The sequence below is a fragment of the Vanacampus margaritifer genome, chromosome 15, assembly GCF_051991255.1.
Source record: "Vanacampus margaritifer isolate UIUO_Vmar chromosome 15, RoL_Vmar_1.0, whole genome shotgun sequence".
Taxonomy (NCBI): domain Eukaryota; kingdom Metazoa; phylum Chordata; class Actinopteri; order Syngnathiformes; family Syngnathidae; genus Vanacampus; species Vanacampus margaritifer.
The window spans coordinates 5,522,785-5,535,015 of record NC_135446.1 but is presented as its reverse complement, the minus strand read 5'-3'; the positions used below and the strand labels follow the sequence as shown (position 1 = coordinate 5,535,015).

The 12,231-nt window shown below is 39.4% G+C and overlaps 1 protein-coding gene across 4 annotated transcripts; it reads right to left on the bottom strand.

The window, feature by feature from the left end:
• Positions 1-491: 491 nt before the first annotated feature.
• On the bottom strand, positions 492-12,180 carry LOC144034637 (DENN domain-containing protein 2A-like). 4 transcript variants are annotated; one of them, XM_077543553.1, is made up of 19 exons: positions 7,937-10,923; positions 7,384-7,852; positions 7,058-7,134; positions 6,846-6,937; positions 6,433-6,630; positions 6,270-6,363; positions 5,939-5,989; positions 5,665-5,870; positions 5,488-5,597; positions 4,228-4,297; positions 2,919-2,996; positions 2,710-2,850; positions 2,393-2,541; positions 2,059-2,236; positions 1,946-1,987; positions 1,797-1,884; positions 1,472-1,729; positions 1,234-1,320; positions 492-1,120 (listed from the first exon to the last, which is right to left on the bottom strand). In XM_077543553.1, the coding sequence occupies exons 1-19, from the start codon at positions 8,100-8,102 to the stop codon at positions 1,089-1,091; spliced, it is 2,586 nt and encodes an 861-aa protein (XP_077399679.1). In that variant the 5' UTR covers positions 8,103-10,923; the 3' UTR covers positions 492-1,088. The 4 variants fall into 4 exon arrangements, 3 of the variants coding, with proteins under 3 accessions (XP_077399679.1, XP_077399678.1, XP_077399677.1); XM_077543552.1 differs by having other exon boundaries at positions 7,384-8,174; positions 10,097-10,923; XR_013288257.1 differs by having other exon boundaries at positions 1,472-1,647; positions 1,789-1,884; positions 7,384-12,180.
• Between the last annotated feature and the right edge of the window lie 51 nt (positions 12,181-12,231).

Below are 12,231 nucleotides of genomic sequence, written 5' to 3'. Positions count from 1 at the left end.
TAGTTGCAAGTTTAGTTAACCCTCTCGTTTGATTGAACATTGCGGGTCAATTGAGTGAGTAATTGAGTTAATAATGACACGTTAACAATCATTATAGGGAAACTAAAATTCAAAGTAAATTTCACGGTGGGTCAAAATGACCCAGAAACATTATAGCTGGTCCTGAGAATTTAAACGTATCACCTGGGTTAATAATGACTCACACTGTTTGTTTTGGATTATTATTATTAATTTATTTTTTATTTGTAGTTTCTGACACTCTGAGATAAGTCATCGAATGTAGGTTAAATTGACCCAGGAACATTATTGCTGCGCATGAGAATGAACATACTGTATCAGGAGCAGGCTTAATCATCACATCCAAATTTGAAACAGTGTTTAATGTATTTTTTTTCTTCTCTATCTGGCGTATTTGGAAAAGTAAATGTGAAGTGGGTCAAATTGACCCAGGAACTTTATTGCTGTTTCTGGGAAACAGGTATCAGGAGAGATAGCAATGACACAAACCATGTTTATTGGTATTACTTTTTTCATTTCTGACACGTTTTGATAGTTAAAACTGGATCTAATTGACCCAGAAACATTTTCACAATACTTGTGAAAAACACTGCATACCAGCATAGGCTAGAATTGTAAACTAAAATGTTAGCTAGACTGGATGCTATTATGCAGTTCTACACCACTGCAAACTATAACACTGGTAAAAAAAAAATTATAATAATAAAAAAAAAGATGTAGTTATGTAATATTAATGTTACATTATTTTGTGTTCGGATCTCCGTGTTTGTTCAGGTGTACATTAAACTGTGCTATCACCTGACCATAAAAAAAAAACATTTTACTGCCTCCTAGTGGATATCATGACAAATCAGTCACATTTATTATTATTTTGAAGTGCTTTCAACTATTAAGGCACTGTCAGATTTAGACACTGCTTTTATTTTAATGCATTACTCTTCAATTATGTTACATTAATCAGATAATTTAAGGAGGGACTTTTTAATTATTTCTATTGTTGTTTCTTTGTCCAAAAAAAAAAAAGATGTTTAAAAAAAATCCAGGAAAAAGTCAGTGTCCTTTCTAGGTCATTACTTCTTGGACAAAAATTTCATTCTGTTCCCTATAGAAAAAAGACAAATAAACCAAGTTAGTCTGGGATGAGTTGGCTGCAGCATCAACACAACAAAAATGAACATGTCTGTGTCTAAATACAGTCCCGACAAATATCCTCACCTAAACCTTTGAGAAAGCGATTAACCCTCCGGTGTTCACTCTCGTGGATGGTGTCTAGATATTCGTGTACCCTCATTTCAAAAAGCCCTGAGGAGGCATTGGAAAAAAAACACATTGCATTTTTAAGTTACATTTGAAACTACAGGTAATCGTTCCACTGTACTGAATCCTACAAAAAAAAACATGAAAAAAAATGCTTCAAAATTGCTGATATAGCGTGGAAACACGGTATCCTTACCTCTCAGACTAGGCCCATGTAGCTCCCTCTCCTCGATGAAGCAGCCGAACATCTGCGTCTGCATGAAGACCTCCAGGAAGTGCCTCGTTGTCTTGGAGGGGACAGCCTTCCGGAAGGCCTCCCGTTGGAAGTAGCAAGAAACGGACGGCGCCGGGGAGACGTTGTCCTCCCGTTCGCTAAAGAAGAAGAGAGGATAGTGGCCTACCAGCTCCACGAAGAAGTGAACAAAGGCCTCGGACACAACAGTACTGAGGTGGTCTAAAGAGGAGATAAGATCAGTCATTCACTCATGTGGATGCCGTATGCACTTGTGTTACCGTGTCACCTCCGCCAGCAAGCTCTCGTCTCCTCTCCAAAACATTCTCCAGAGCAGACTGAAGCTTAGAAGGCAGGATGGAGTCTTCGTCATCCATCTTTAAAATAGGCCAAAAATACTCTAGTGTCTCCATATGCAGGCTTTTATGAAGAACCCACCTGTTTTAGGCATCGACTTTTCCCCAAATCCACAAGCAGAACCTGCGCAAGTGACAAATCGGCATTATTGAGAGACTTCACGTCTTGTTTTGGTGTGTCTAAATGTGGCTGACCTCTTCCAGGGGCAGCTCGCTCAGCTGAGGCAAGGAGGTGGACAGCAGGCCCACGAGGAAAGGTGTTGGGGTACACACGATGTCCAGCATGCTAGAGGGGAGCACGGGGATGTAGGTATGCTGCCAAACAAACGGGTACAAGACAGCTACCACTGCATGGCAGCATTGGGACAGGATACTGCATGGAGGGAAAAAAAAGTTTGGGATGGATCTCATCACAGCTGTTTCCTACAGTACATGATTTTCCTAACATAATGATTGATTGAATTTATTCAATTGTACCTTCTGCCATCTAGTGGTGAATTAGTATATTCTTCTTGAAACATGTCTTAACCTGAGTTTGTCCGCAGTCAAGATGACCCTGCGCTCCAGAAGGAGAGAAGCAAACACCCTGAGGAGCAGCCTGGGACTCAGACAGGAGAGAAGACACTCTAAGTCCACGTGCTCCAAATGCGAGTCGGACGGTCGACACAACTCCATCACCTACCAAGGAAGGAAACACAGCTATGAACTCAGCTGTACTGGAACCAGTTATTATTTGGTAAAAAAATATATATATATGTTAATACACACCATTGCACACATACATTATCCATACACACACCACAAAAATACATACTATGATGCTTTTTGCCAGCAGACACAGTGTACCTCTGTGCCCGAGCCAGGCAGGAAAGTCTTGACGGTGATGGTCCTGCCCGGAGCCGGAAACTGGGCCTCCATGATGGCTCTCATGAACGGCTGCACCAGAGCGGGAGACAGAACCCTCCGCCTCTCCACCTCATCCAACACCTACACACATGCGGCGTCACCATATTCATTATACAGGTGCATGGGGGGAATGATTTTGCGTTCATTACCTTGGAAAACAGTTTGAAGCAGCCAAGGTGGCTGACAATGCAGTAGACCTCCGGCAGACGTTTTCCTCGACCATTAGGCTGAAAGCAACACATTTAAAAGGGGGATGATGAATTACAATGTTTTGTTTTTTTAATTGTCTCTGCTCTTGCAATAATGCTCTTTTTTGCTTCTTGCTACATAATAGGTTCCGCATATTACACCAAGTGCCACCTACAATGTACTCCAGGTAATCATAGTCTGCTCAACTGTTCATCAAAAAAACAGGCAGGGTTTTTAATGTGATATTATTGTAAAACACTTTAGCAGTATGCATCTTGAAAAATTATTCAATTAAAATGTCTGAAAAGTTTTAAATGGTAGAAGTTAAATGAAAATTGTACTTTAGTCATTTTAAGGATAAAATGTATATTATTGTATTTCAAAGTTGAAAACAATTGAACTGTACTTGCAGTGATTCTTTCTCATTCCACTAGAAGGAGCCTTGTACCGATGTTTCCGAATCACTGGTAATGGGCTCCTTGCACAGCTCGACTACTTCCTGAACTTAACATCACACCTTTGTTTCCTGTCTTTAATTATTGGACAAACTAATTAATCCAGGTGTGTCTGGCCATTATCGTCATGGTTACTGAGGTCAGGCACACCTGGATTAATCAGATTGTCCACTCCTGAAAGACAGGAAATGAACGAGTCGTATCGCATTCATTGGACCTTCTGCCATCGAGTGGAAACTTTTTTTTCTTCCTGCCTGTCACTGTAGATCAGGGGTGGCCAAGTTTGGTCCTCGAGAGCTACTATCCAGCCTGTTTTCCATGTCTCCCCCCTTCAGCGCACCTGAATCTAATGATCAGCTCATCAGCAAGCTTCGCAGAAGCCTGGTAACAATCCTGATCATGAATCCGGTGTGTTAGTGGGGATAAACATGGAAAACAGGCTGGATAGTGGCTCTCGAGGACTGAACTTGGCCACCCCTGCTGTAGATCAAAGTCTTAAACAGTTGAACAAAGATGCTACATATATAATAAACAAATAATGATTTTCTGTCTAATTAAGTGAAATTGGTCATTTCCCACACATGCTTAAAGGTTGGGAATGTCTGCTCTAGTGGACACAATGCAAACACACACACAGTGTATATATATACACACACACACTGCATGCACACTTTCCCAGACACACATTTCCTGTTTTCCCACAGACATGCCAACATTTTTGGCACAGTTATTTATTCAGCCATGATCGCCAGTATTTGGCCACTTCCTGTTCCCTGTCAGCTCTTATTTATTTTTTCAAGTTGTTAGTATTTACCAGTAAACGGCGGCAGTATCCAAATCTCCTGCTCCCATTCTCTCCGGTCAATACGAAAGAGAACATCTCACTAGGGAGGGATGAGTCACATTCAATACACATAAATAGCCATGATTGGCATGTTATGACTTCACAGTGTAAAAAAAAAAAGACACTGCTAATGACTATATAAACCAAGTGTGGGTAAAGTATGGTCCACGGGCCACATAGGGCCCACTTCAATCTTTAATCCGGCACACCAAGAATATACATAATCACCAACACTCTAAAATTTGTGCACCTACACCCCACCACCCCCACCCCTAAAATTGGTTCATTTAAAATTGGGTTTATTCTTCTAACTCATTTATCTATGTTAGCCATTTTGATTGATTTATTGTAAATTATCAATTAAAAAGTGTTCATAAAATTAACAATTGCATGTCAGCATTTAACAATGTCCATTAATTTCATGTATTTCACCCTATCAACTAATAACCTGGCCATCTTTGAAATTAAATGTGACCCATGAGCTCAAAGGTATGTAACACTCTTGGTCAACTGTTGACAATAAATTCACTGTAATGTAAGTGATAGTGAACTTCCTTTTGTCAATGTCATAAATATTGTATGCAGAGAACTTGAAGGGTCCAAGGCTGCAACCTTGTGGGACGCCACAGAATCTAAACTTTGTTTAAAAACAACATTTAGGTAAATATAGCAAATAATAGTAGATGTTCTATATACTATAAGTATTACTTTTTAGAGAACTTTAGGGGGGCAATGATACAACCTTGTAGAAAACCATAGATTTTTGTTTTTGTCTTTGCTGTTTTACCCAAAATTTGTAAATTAAAATGTATTCATTGATTTAAAAAAATCATTCAATCATTAGTTGACTGATAAATATTCAAATAAAAAATGTATTGGTAGAATAATATCACCTAATAAAAAGTATTTTATTACATAATTAATTAATCAATTATAGTTACCTAATATAGAAATGAATAAATATGACAATTAATTAATGTTAAAGTATACTAATTTATATATTTTATATAAACAGTATTTTATATTTTTTTTATTGATATCTGCCATGGATGTCCCGGTCCAAATGTGGCCCTTGGGGACACAAAAGTTTGCCCACCCCTGGTGTAAACTCAGATGGATGGATGGATGGATTGATGGACTTTTTACATAGATTTCTATAATGCATCCAGATTACATTTGTGTTAGCTTTTACGTTTTTTTCATGACAAATATTTTGTGACGTGGCCTCACCTCGGGTAGCTGTGTGCCGGCTCCCAGTCTTTAGTATCTGGGAAACAAAATTTGGGAATGATCTTGAGCTCATGCTCTGTCTCCGTCAAGAATTTGAAGTTTTGTTCCAGCTGCAACACAACAACAACAAAATGACATAACAGGGTGAAACCAAATATGCAACAAACTATTTCTGACCTTTGGGGGGAACTGCTGTGTGACTTCAGGAACGTAATGGCCAGCAGTCGTTTTGGCCTTCTGTAGTGACACAACCAGGAAGTACTCAAAGAGCTGCCGGTGGTGATGATTATCCAAGCTTCTGGCTTTGGTACTGTTGCACTGGACCCCTGTGAGGCTCGGGGGGCTCAGTATGGACTGCACCGAGACCAGCCTTTGTTGGTGGGCTGTGACAAAAGAAAAGAGTCAACGAAGGAAAACTTGCAAAGCTCTTCAGAGATGTGCTGATCCGTACCTTTGGCTCGCTCTTCAAATTCACTCTCGGAATCGCTGTTTTCGTCCGTTACTGTGAACAAATCCGGAAAAGTTACAAATTCGGTACAGTATTCTGATTAAATTGCCTTTATAGAATAAGAATTAAGAAGATAATCATGCTGACCTTTTATCCAGCACCTCCCCCTGCTGTTGACTGAAATTTTCATCAAAGTGCTCTTGAGGTCTTTGCGAACGTCATGACTCGTGTTTTCTAGGTTTGATCACGTGGCATTCGCAAGGCGAGCCAGAGGGCACTTTGACGTCAATTTCAGTCAAAGTTCAATACAACTGGGCAGTCCAAAAGTAATCACCTCTCCCTGAGCTGGTCTCAGCATAATGATAAATCCTCCTTAGGTGTTTCTTCCCGATCCGAGCCTCAAAGATGCTGTTGATCCTCAGGACCACCTTGAAAAAACAAGTTGTAGAATTCTAATAGAATCAAGGCAATTACTGCACCAAACATACATACTGTACCGTTGGTATCCTGCGGTAAGTGCTCGTGTAGAGGTCCGAGGATGACCATGGGGTATCAGTCGGGGTTGACGGGGGGCTGAGTTGGGATGGGGAAGCAACACCGCTGCCGCCGCTGTGGTTGTGCTGGTTACCCCGACGCACGTCTGGTAGCTTAAAACCTCTGCCGGAATTCTGTTTGAAGAAACCTGGCCTTGAAGCCTGGGGAGAGCGACGACTCAGAATGATGTGGATTTAAGTCTGTCTGGATCAGTGGCAGGCCGTGCATTTGGTACCTGGGCCTTCAGTGGGAACTTGCCCGACCCACCTCTTACAAACAACACTACCACATTTCAATTATAGAAACCGTCAAACCATGACAAGACAACCCCGCACTGATTTAGATGCAAGACAGTCATGAGATCTGAGATCAGAACCTTGCTTGTGTCAGCACCAGGAGAGGAGGGCAAAGAAGAATGCTGGGAGCATTGACTCTCCAATTCTATGTCCTCATACAGGTTCTCTTTGTCTGGAAGAAGACCGAATATGGAGTTCAACTCACTCTCGGTATTGAAGAATTTGACATTCCCTGTAGTACTTATTGTATTTAGGTGTGCATGGTTAGTTTGGTGGATGCCATTGTAGTTACCCAGTATGTCTTCATAGTGATGCTCCAGAGTCAGTGAGCACTTTGAAGCCGGGATGTCTTCACACACAAGAGTTTTCCTGCCAAATAAAAGCATTTAATATTTTTTATTGGTAAATGAAATGCACGTAAGTATTTCTTAAATACAAAGAACAATGGTATTGTACGACAGCAGTTTAATAAAAGAAATGTAACGATACAAACTGGTTCAGTAAAGTTTAAGTGTACATACTGTAGTCTCCGTGTGTTGGATGTAGGCTTTTGGTCACATTTTTGTTTGGGGATTTTTCAAATGTAATGTTGCATGACATATTTTATGTTGGTTTTACCTGTTGCGGTTGTTTTGCCGTCCCCTGTTTGCACCAGGCAAAGGTCTAGAGGCCGTTTTGGGCAGCGGAGGAAGGTTGCGCTGCCCTTTAGTAGCAGGATGCTGGAAGGTGCGCATGGGTTTGGGGAGCGGGTTGACAGGGGGAGACCTCGACTCGGTGTCCATGTTGTCTTTCCTCTTCCCTTCAGCTTGTTTGTCCTTGCTCGATGGGCTGAAGTAGCTCCCAAGCTCCGGGGGAGTCTTCCCGTGATTGAGACCCATAGCATCCAGTTTTTTAAATAGAGTGAATACCGCCCTCTTATCTTGGTTGCTTTGTTCTAATGTTTTTGTTGTTGTTAATGTCTTTAGCTGGTTCTTCAGAGGAAACGAACCAGGCATTGAATCAATTGTTTCCGCATTCTCTTTCTGTTCTTCATAGGTGATATTGTTCTCTGATCCTGTTTGCTGTTTCTCAACTGGTGGCCTCGATTCTGAACGTTTCCAAACGTTGTCTTTATCATAGAACATTTTCTTAACTTGTACTTTTTTTGCTTTTTCTATCTCACTCTTCTCACCTGCGCTCGTCAATCCTGCAGAGGAGGACTTTAAAGGTTCCTTTCCCTCCCAAAGAGAGATCTTGGCCTTGATGTTGCCGCCGGCGCCGGATACGGGGAGCTTGTTGCCCACCAGGGGTCCATTCTCATCGCTTCGATGGTCTGAATTGAGTTTCTGATCAGCCATTGTGATTCAATGTGACTCAAAGCTTCTTTGTTGTCAGCAGTTCTGTCACTGCAGTGAAAATCCTGCTTTGCTCTAAACAGATTAGGAAACAAGAGCTATTTTGATCATATAAAGCAATGACCATCAAAGTGTGGCAGTAGTACTGCTTATGGTACGTGGGGGCCTTCTATTAGTACATGAAAGAATCACTTAATTAAATGTTCAAGCTGTGCATAATGTTGCAGTGGGGTTTTTATTTTTTTAATCAAGTACAGTGCATTTGTTGTGTTCAGCTTGGTTTGCATTTAGTATACAGATAAAAAAAAAAAAGTAGGTGGTACTTGAAAATATTGAGAACTACAAATAATTTGTTGATTACATTATTGTAAACGATAAAATAACTGGAACATGATTTAACTTTTGAGTAGCTCATTGGTTAATTATAATAAAATCTAGGGCTAGGCGAGTACCTATGCCAGGTATCAATGTCTTCTTTGTGATTCCAGCCTTTTGGTACTCGTGACTCCTCTTGTGACCGTTTTACGATTACAAACTAGAGATTAGCAAATAGAAGAATAGAAAATTGCATTAATTGTATGCAATTTTTAGGTGAAAGACTATAGAGTATTAGGAAATATGGATGATTCTTTAAAATTATCTGTAATTATTATACACCCTAATTAAATCAAACCTGGCTCAACTGCTATTTCTATGAATAAATAATTGATTTATTGAAAATAAGAAAATATTAGGAAAAATACACAATTTTATATATGCATTCAACATTTTTTTGATAATACAATTGGTTAGTTATGTTGAAGAATTTTTTTAAGACAAATAAAGTGAATTGTTTATTTTTTCTTCTTCTTCATAATAAACTATTACAGATTTTAAATACACATTTTATTTGTTTGTGTATTTATTTTTGAGGAATGCCCAGGTGCGTATGTCCATTTTAAACATTAAATGTTGCCTCCGGGCGCAAAAGTTTGCAAATCCCAGCCTAAATAGAACAAACCGTTATGATCCGGTAATATAAATAAATCTGACATTTTAGCTATTAGACAGATAAAGAGCTGAACAGACTTCTAAGAGTGTCCTGAACTCCCTAATGAGTCACTTGAGATGGTCCCTATCCAGCAGCAGTGGGAAAATTGAGCCGGAGAGGCCGATGAACCCCGAGCGTCTTCCCCTCATCGGCCTTTGCAAAATAAACATATAGTTGGACTGTGCCCAGTTTCAGCAAACTATTATGTTTTAATAAATAAACTAGGGGAAATAGGAAGCCCTAATAGGAGAAAAAAATTGTTCCTGGATGGATGTGGTGGAAACCGCAAGGCAAATGTGGCTTTTATTTCCCAAGTACTGGATCGAGTTATCTGTTACTGAGGTGTTTATTGTTCATAATAGGGAAATGTCCACTTCTATTTTTCTGTCCTTTCTAATTCTATTCATAGCCACTCTGATGACTTTGCACCTTAGACATAACAGTATGACTTGAGAATGTCATTTATGCTTTGACTACCATTGGGAGCTGTAGATATTTCTGTTTTTTAGGAAACAATGTGAGATTAAGATCCGTTTTCAAGTTTGTATTTGTGAGCCAGCTGGATAGATGCATATTTTTATAAGATCCTTTTTCTGCTGCTTTCATCACTAAGGTTCAGCCATAGATCCTCAGAGGGACGTCAGAGTCCGGCTCCCTTTTTCAGTCCTCTCTCAAGAGGTTAATGTGACGTTCCCAGATGCAGCTCATTTACCAGCTCTATAATCGCTGCCTGGCACTATTTGTTTTAGTGGTCCTAATGCAAAAAGTTTCTCTTATCATCATTGTTTCATGTTCTACTGGAATTTTACACACATAAAAGTGCAAACAAGGGTGAGGAACTACATGATCACACACTCTCCTCATTCTGATTGCAGGCTTCACTATAGAATATTTTAAGGCAAACACAAAATCAATATTTAACACTCTTTTATCAAATTAAAATAAAACAAATACTTATTCAACTTACCTGCTGGTGTAATACACTTTCCTCATGCAAGAGGACTCGACGCAATGGATGCCACATTAAAAGAATCCAACACTTGCATTCCAAGAGGAATTTTCTATCTAGCTCCATTCATTTGGTCCACTACATCCATCGACTCTCACTCACTTTTACAAACATACCCTTTAGTGTCTCTGTCTCTCTCTTCTCTCTCTCTGTCTCTCTCTCTCTCTCTCTCTCTCTCTCTCTCTCTCTGTCTTTCTCTCTCTCTCTCTCTCTCTCTCTCTCTCTCTCTCTCTCTCTCTCTCGCTATTGAGGTTGTACACCTCACAGGCGACATCAGTTAAAGCAATATCAGACGCACTTTTCCCATTCAAGCCTTTTCATTGTTTCATTTCATTTATATATTTCATTTCATTTCATAGGCAACATATGTATTTTTTGCACCAGTTTTTAGGCATTTATTTTCAAACATTTCCACATTCTTTAAACATCCCATAGCCTATTTATCAGTAGTCCAAGTTTTCCCCAACAAAACTTTCTTAATTGAATGCAGACATCTTACACACTAGATGGGGGGGGGGGCTTTCAGGTTTTTTTCTGTTAGTTCAGCAGCTAATTTACTGGAGCATTTTTTGTTAGTCAAATCACAACAAAAGAAACACTATGGAAACACATCGTCTTCATTGCATAAAAGCCTTTTTTTCATTCTCAATATGACAATGATGATAGTAAACTATTTGTATGCCCTTAACTATTTCATTTTGGTAGTCAGTTGGTACAGTACAAAAGTATTTTTTTACTTTTACTTACATAAATGTATTGAAATGAAATTAATTTTTAATTATACTTTTATTTGAATTATATATTTTTATGCCCGTTTTTATTTTCAATTTCATTTATTCATTTATTCATGTCATTTTTTTGTCCTCTATACTTTTGCCACCTCTACAGTAAAAGTAGAAATAACTGTGCCTTTGGGCTGTAATACAACCCCTAGCCTGCTGGCGGCGGTAGCTCCCCGGCCATGCGTCCGCCCCGCAGTGATGTCACAATGACGTTGCTCCACTGTAAACAGATGTTTACGGCCAAAGCGAGTTGCTAGCTTCTCCCTAAAACGATTCAGGAAGGTAAGAACCGTCGCTGTTTTCTTTGCCATTCATCAAATGAAAGTGTTTTTTTCGTCCTTTCTTTTGCTGTGGGTTGTCTCTGTTTCCCGAGGAAAGGGATGCTGGTGTCAAGAGAGGCTCTGTCGCAACATTTAAAAGCCTCAGTTGGTCACCAATGAGGAGACACATGATAACTGTTCGACGTGTATCTTCTCTTTCTCGCTCATTGGGAAAACAAACAAAAACTTCCAATATATTCGTGTTAGGTGGTAAGGTAATATACTTTTAAATTAACCACGAGAGCTTGCCATTCTGTTTAAAACGCAAATTCATACAAAGAGTGTCGATTAAACATTGGGAAATTTCCTACAGTTCAATGTGAGCGCTGCTGCGTTCAAGGTACATGCAATTACATTTTATTGCTGTCAGTTACTGTACACGGCGAAATTGAGCAGAAGGGTTTTCATCCTATCATCCTTGAAGTAAATGATACAGGATCACACAATAATAAAACTAAAAAAACTGATAATTAGATACAATTTACTGTAATTGTAGCTGCGGCCACGCTATTCTTTTTTCTTTTTATTGCTTTCACTTTTTGTACAAAGTGAGCAAGTATTGACAATTCCGAACATTTGGACATTTCTGATATTTCCAACGCAATGCAAATGCTTCCTTTACAAGGTGAAAACAAACGGCGTATTGTATATTGCTTTTGCGTACAAACCAGTCAGATTGTTATAGTGGTTAAACAACATTTCATCCCATGAAATCAAAATAATCCTCATAAATCAAGTTACAATGATCCAAAATCCAATGCTTTTCAATGAGCAGAGAGTGTCATTTCACCACCATTTTGACTTGTGACGAAAGTTTGGAATTGTCAATAGAATGGCATTTTATCACAAGTAAATGAAATTTGGACCCAGACAGTAGAAAAAATTGAAAGCAAATGTTACTAAGCAAGATTTAACGTTGACTTCCCTCTTTTTAGGCACTGTGTCATTCGCCCCTGAGATGTGCTTGTCCCACCCGGCCTTTTAGCTCAAC